General features: G+C 47.4%; 1 protein-coding gene across 1 annotated transcript; it reads right to left on the reverse strand.

Annotated features, from left to right (window-relative positions):
* Nucleotides 1-1430: 1430 nt before the first annotated feature.
* On the reverse strand, nucleotides 1431-6246 carry LOC133238882 (antigen-presenting glycoprotein CD1d-like). The gene is made up of 5 exons (XM_061402490.1): nucleotides 5446-6246; nucleotides 4875-5153; nucleotides 3884-4162; nucleotides 3027-3126; nucleotides 1431-2930 (listed from the first exon to the last, which is right to left on the reverse strand). Exons 1-5 carry the CDS (start codon nucleotides 6236-6238, stop codon nucleotides 2909-2911), a joined length of 1473 nt encoding a protein of 490 aa, XP_061258474.1. The 5' UTR covers nucleotides 6239-6246; the 3' UTR covers nucleotides 1431-2908.
* Between the last annotated feature and the right edge of the window lie 838 nt (nucleotides 6247-7084).

A 7084-nucleotide genomic window follows, 5' to 3' on the forward strand; every position in this document is an offset into this window, starting at 1 on the left:
TTTAGCATTCTGAGGAATCTGTTGCATAGCAATGGACAGTACTTACGAACAGTGATTCTCTAACTTTAACTGAACATCAGAATTAACTCTGTGTGTGTGTGTGTGTGTGTGTGTGTGCCAAGTCTTTCAGTCACGTATGACTGTTGGTGACCCAGGGACTGTAGCCCACAACGAGCTTCTGTCCAATGAATTTTTTAGGCAAGCATACTGGAGTGGGTTGCCATTTCCTACTCCAGGGGATCTTCCCGACCCAGGGATTGAACCCACGTCTACTGCACTGCCTGCATTGGCAGGCAGATTCTTTACCACTGACCACCTACGAAGCCCCCAGAATCACCTGAGGGCTTGATAAAACACAGATGACTGGGCCCCACTCATAAGATTTCTCATTTAGTAGGGCTCATTGGCAGGGGGTAGCTTAACATAATTTGCAACTTTCCAGGTGATGAGGCTACAGGTTAGGAAACCAGTTTGGAAACCATGGATTTAGAAACTAGCTGCATTTCCACACATATCCTAGGTTTTATCTGCAAGTCCAACACAGAAGATGCCAAATCTTAATTTTCTCAAGCAAAGACTTCACAAGCTTAGTCTTTTTTTTCTGGATGTTCAAGGGCCTTGAGTGCTAAGTGACTACTTCCCTGGTAGCTGCAGAGGATTTTATCTTGACCTTCAAATTTCTTTGCATCAGAAAGGGCTGCTGTTCCTCTACGTTTCCTGCTTTTCTTATCGAGGCTAAGAATAGAGCAGACAGCTGGGCCTCCACTAGCACTCATGCCTGTCCAAATGGGTTCAGTCCAGCTCATGTATAGTCTCATTTAATAGCTGTAAGTGGGAGAATCTGTCTCCATCCACGCTGAAAAAACAACTGGCCATGTGAGAGAAATATCACTACCAAAAGTAGCTTTTTCTACATTATATACCCACACTATGATTTCTCCTCTTTTAATCAAGTTACATGAAGTAAAAACTTGAGACACCTCTGTTTCCTACAACCTAACTTTCTTTTAAAATGTCTCTCTTTGTAAATGAAAGTGAAAGCATTAGTCGCTCAATCATGACCAACTCTATGTGATTCCATGGATTGTCTGTCTGTCCATGGGATTCTCCAGGCAAGAACACTGGAGTGGGTTGCCATCCCTTTCTCCTGGGGATCTTCCTCACCCAGGGATCAAACCCAGGTCTCCTGCATTGTAGGAAGACTCCTTACCATCTGAACTACCAGAGAAGGTTCTGAAATTCTCAATGTATCATTCAGGACAAACTTTTTATACCACAGACACAAACTGGGAGGCCTAGGGTCATCCAGCAGAGGTGTATTTGGAGTATCCCACAACCCCAGAAAAGCTGATTTAAAACTCAGTATTCAAAAAACAAAGAGCATGGCATCCGGTCCCATTATTTCATGGCAATTAGATGAGGAAACAGTGGAAAAGGCAGCAGACTTTATTTTCTTGGGTTCCAAAATTGTGGTGGTTTCGCACTGAATAATACAAACACACAGTATTATGACAGACAGCACAGGGAGAGCGTTCAGAGAAGCAACTTCCCAAGAACCTACAGAGCACATATTTTATTGGTAACTTATCTTGTAATCTTTAAGCACAGGAAAGCAAGACAGAGACTAGAATTCAGGGATCAAAGAGGCTTCCTCCTGGAGGTCTGAAGGTAATTATATAAGAGTCTTAAGGAAAGGTCTTTGAAGATAAGGGGGTTTGTTCTATGTACAGAACAGCATCTAGCTGACACTGAGGTGTCAGTCAGAACGTCTAAATTAAGGGTGGCAGAGAGCAAGCAAGGAAGAGGGAATGAGTATTCAATTCCAGGAGACACTTCTGAGAAATCGGTAAAACATGGTTCCCACACAGAATCACTGCAGATGGTTACTGCAGCCATGAAATCAAAAGATGCTTGCTCTTTGGAAGAAATATCTGACAAACCTAGACAGCATATTAAAAAGTAAACACGTTACTTCGCCAACAGAGGTCCATCTAGTCGAAGCTATGGTTTTTCCAGTAGTCATGTATGGATGTGAGAGTTGGACCATAAAGAAGGGTAAGTGCCGAAGAATTGATGTTTTTGAACTGTGGTGTTGGAGGAGACCCTTGAGAGTCCCTTGAACTGCAAAGAGATCAAACCAGTCAATCCTAAAGGAAATCAACCGGAAATATTCATTGGAAGGACTGATGCCGAAGGTGCAGCTCCAATATTTTGGCTGACTCGTTAGAAAAAACCCTGATGCGAGGGAAGATTGAAGGCGGGAGGAGAAGGGGACGACAGAGGATGAGATGGTTGGATGGCTTCACTGACTCAATGGACATGAGTTTGAGTAAGCTCCAGAAGATGGCGAAGCACAGGGAAGCCTGGTATGCTGAGCAACTGAAGTGAACTGATAGGGTCGCAAAGAGTCAGACACGACTGAGCCACTGAACAACAACACCCCACATATTGTAAAGGTTTCTGTCAACACGCTAACATAGGCTTGTTCACATATAATGCTAGACCTGTTTTTCTTGAAAAAAAGGTGGGTTACAGCCAAGCCAAAGTCTTATTTTATACTTCACAAGGAACAGTTGCACTTGCTTCCTTGGAACAGGAAAAGGATCTTCCAGTTGACTGCATATTCCATCATTCAAATAATGACCACACAGTTACATTGCAGCCTTTATCTGCTTGTCCCTGAGAGGTATCTGAGTTTGCACTTCTGTTTTTTACGGAACTATTTGGACATATACACTTGTAGTATACTAAAAGAAAAAAAAAAAACATACTTAAAACTTCTTAGATAAAATGTTCAAAATGTGTGACAAGAGCTGCCTGTTCTCCGCTTCTTCAAGGTAACCCTCAAATTCTGAGGGCTAAAGCCCTGAGATCCTGAAGTCCAGACAGATAGGTGTGGTGAGGAGAGTCACGGGATATCTTGATAGCGGCTGTGAGAGAAAACAGAGACCATTAAGGAAAAGGGAAGAGGAGAAAACCTGGGCAGAGGGGTTGAGGTAGGGAGGAGATGGAAAGGAGAGACTTACCAGTGCTTCCTAAACCAGAAGACTAAGCCTCCAACAAACAGAAGGACGAACACCAGTAGTACCAGGGCAACAATCAAGCCCCTGGAGACACGGTTCCCATCTGTGTGGGGGACACAGGATGTGTCTCAGTCTGGGAATCTGCATATATCCCCTACTATAAGCACATGTGAGCATGCCAGATGCTTATTTCTTGTCCTGTTTAATGTGCCCACTTGTATTCCTCTGAAGTTTTTAGACGCCCCATCTTTTCTTGGGGTCTGGACATCTACAATTCGGTTCACTTCAGCATATGCTAGTACTCATATGGAGCAAGGCACTAGTTTCACAGCTAGTCCAAACCTGAGTCTAAATCCAGCTCTTCCACTTTCTAATGATGAGACTCAGACAGGCTGACCTAGCTTCGCCTCAATTGCTCATCTGTAACATGAAAACAATAGTACCTGCTCAAAGGAGAGCTGGGATGATTGTTCATACATCCTCTGCTGTATGCAGAGTGTTCAGCTCACACCGAGAATGCACTCAACAAACCACAGCTATCTTTGTTACCCTGTCCTTTAAAGTCCCCAGTTGCCTCCTCTGAAAAACAAATCTTCCTAGCATTCTGCACTTGCCACCTATTTTTGGATCTGAGGGGATTTTAGTCTGTTCTTTCCTGAATAGGGAATACCTTGTCTCAATCCTTGTTGAGTTCAGATCTTTGTTACTCCCCTTTGAGAATCCCCTCCTTCTATCACTCCTGGCTGGGGCTTCATTTCCTCCATCCAAGGTGTGTCATTTCCCTCCCCTTCCCTAGGCCCTCCCTCTGTGCTTGAGGACCACCTCCTCCCATCCCCAGCTGGGCCCCAGTTCCTTCTCACCCCAGTACAGGATGATGTCCTGGTCTCCTAGACTGCTGTGCTTCACTTGGCAACTCAGGCCAGCCGCCTCCCCAGCCGCCACATCCAGGGTTACTCGAAGATACCAAGTCGAGTCGGCATTGGGCATGACGTCTCCTTGCCGAGTACCAGGCTCCTCCTGCTCGCCCCTCATCCACATCACCCACACAGGTTTTGGGTAGAATCCTGAGACGTGGCACACCAGCAGCAGACGGCCAGGCCCAGGACTGGGGCCACTGGACAGCCAAGCCTCCGGCTTCACTGTATTCAATAGGAGAATGAGACATCTTAGAGTGAAGACTCCACATCAGAGGCTCTGAATTTCACGGCAGGCTCATCAGTCCTACATTTCTACCTCTGGAGATGAACTCCCACCGTTTCAATCCGATTGTATTAGCTTCTCCAGGAAAGCCTTCCCCGATCCCCATTCCCTTCCCTGGTCCAGTCTCCGATAAATATCCCTACTCTGTACTCCCAGAGCACCCTGTGTTCAGCTGTAACATACGTAGCAAGTTTCTAAGTGTTAGTCACTCATTCATGCCTGACTCTTTGCAACCCCATGGATTGTAGCCCACCAAGCTCTTCTGTCCACAGAATTTTACAGGCAAGAATACTGGAGGGGGTTGCCATTTCCTTCTCCAGGGCATCTTCACAACTCAGGGGTCAAACCCGGGTCTCCTGCATTGTGGGCAGACCCTTTACCATCTGAGCCAGCAAGACACTGCTTTAACTGTTCGTCTGCTTCTCTCCCTCCTCAAGCACAGATCCTGACTGACCCCCAGGGTTTATTTAATTCAATTCATGGAACCCAAAAGGTACCTAGTTAATGTCTGTGGAGTGTTTCAATACCCTCACACCTTATCCATCCCCTCTTCTTCCCGTGATGCTTAAAGGGATGTGAACTCTGGAATGAAAACCCCAGATAGAGCCCCAGAGTAGAGTGGAGGGCAGGAGGTGACAAAGGCAGGCTGACCTTGCTTCTCCAACTCGGACTTCCCGGTCTGCAAGAGGCCTCTGACCAACTCGGGGCAGATGTCATGGAGGAGCCAGTGCACTGTTTCCTTGGTCCCTTGGTCCTGATTGAGCACCTTGATGACCTCCTCGATCAAAGGCGGGGCATCTGGGGCTGACACCCAAGACATTCCTTGGAAACTCAGGACATCCTGTCCTTGAAATGCTGCGCGTAAGAAGCTTTCTGAGATGTTCCTCGGGAGTAACTCACATCCTCCAGATACCTGGATCTCAAGTGGATCTGAGAGAGGAATGGAAAGACATCTATGAAGTGCTTAGAAGACTGAAAGGAGTTGAAGAAATTGGTGTGAGCGTTATACTGGGCACCCCAAAGTTCATGTAAATGAGAATGGGTGACCTGCAGCGGGATGAACAAGGGGTATTTTGAGGACTCAAGCTGGGACCTCTCAGGCAGAAGTGGGACTCAAAAGGGAGAGAGGAGACAATCACGTGGGGCCAGAACCTCCCGGTTGGGCTTCAGCATCCACTGTCTCCCCCTGGGCAGCTGTCCACGATCCCATCCCTCAGCTCACAGTCGCCGGGCAGCATTTTGACGAATTCCCAGATGTCCCTGGTGAAGCTGCTGCGATAAACCAGAAATGTATGCTGCAGCTGCTCCCACTGCTGGTCGCTGAATGTGCCCCGAGACCAAGGCTTCAGGAAGCCGATGGTGTTCGATTCATTGCGCAAAGTATAGGGCTGCAGCTCCCCCAGCCACGCGAGGCCGTCTGTGCGCGTCCAGCTGCGGTTGGCGAACGAGGAGATCTGGAGGCCGCGGAAGGGGAAAGACAAGTGCGGGGCTGGAGAGAATACAGATCGGAGGAGCCGGGGAAACGGGAGGGAGAGCACAGAAGGGACAAGGAAGAAAAAAAGAAAGAAAGAAACAGTTAGGTTTGGGAAGAAAGGGTGATGTCTGCTCGCTCTGAATCGAGCTCGGTCTCCAGGAGCCAAGCAGCTGAAGGCAGGGAGTAGCAGGTTCTCGGGCTGGTGGATCAAGCTCCCGGCTTTGCGAGGTGCATCAGTCTCCGCCCGCCCGCCGCGAGCGTCGTCCCCTTTCCCTGCTCGGCTCCCTCTCTCTGCCCTCAGCCCAGTTCCACTCATTCTCAAAACTCCGCCAAATCTGCGGAAGCCCCCAGAAGAACAGAAACAGCCAGCACCCCACTTCCTAGCTCTGCTCTCGGACCTCGAATCTCCGCCCCACCCCCCACCTCCTCCGTCCTTCCCCAACGACAGCCCACACACCCCGGGTTTCCTGGGCTCCCGAAAGCCTGAACTTGACCCTGTTGCTAGCCAATTCTTAAGCCTGGAGGCAGGCAGGACGCCCATTCTGACTCTCCCGGGACTTGCTTCCAACCCCCTCAGTCCAGGGATCCTTTTTTCATCTGCCAGGTGGTCCCTCTCATTAGCTATCTGAGCTGCAAAGAGCCGTGGTCACAGCCACTCACTTAAGTATCATGTTTTTCACAACCGGCTTGTCTAAATCTCTTTTTACAACATAGAGTTACAGATAGATACTTGGAAAAAACTTTACAACTACTATTTAAGTTTTAAAACAGGACATAAAGTTGTATCTATGGTATAACGTCTACCATGTTTTTAAAAACAAAGTTTTTGAGTGGGAGGCAAGCAATGGATGTCTCTAGAAAGGGATTATGGAAGATTGAATTTGTTTTACATTTTTTGTTTTCCAAAATGTCTAGGAGTGCAAACATCATGTTAATGATAAAATAATAAGGGATGTCTCTGGTGATCTGATCTGGTGATCCAGTGGTTAGGAATCCACCTTGCAATGCAAGGGGTGTTGGTTGGATCCCCGGTCAGGGTGATCTCAGCCTGCAACAGCTCCCAAAGGGCTTGGATTCCCAACCAGAGACTGAGGTTGGGTTGCAGCGGTGAGAACACCAGATCCTAGCTAGTAGACCATTGATCAGTGGCAAGGGCCCTGGCCTTCAGCTTTGCAGAAAAGAATTCCCACAAAGAAACAATGTAGTGAAGCAAGTATGGTATTTATTGAGAGGAAAAAAGGACAATACAACAGGGAGAATACGACTCAAGGAGAGAGTCACTGAGTCGCACCCTCCTGGCAGTTTGAATAACTTTTATAATAAAGGACATTTCTTCCACTTTTCCTTTGGCCAGTCATTTTAATTAGCCTGTTTCACAGTCCATATT

Source organism: Bos javanicus, chromosome 3 (genome assembly GCF_032452875.1).
Source record: "Bos javanicus breed banteng chromosome 3, ARS-OSU_banteng_1.0, whole genome shotgun sequence".
Taxonomy (NCBI): domain Eukaryota; kingdom Metazoa; phylum Chordata; class Mammalia; order Artiodactyla; family Bovidae; genus Bos; species Bos javanicus.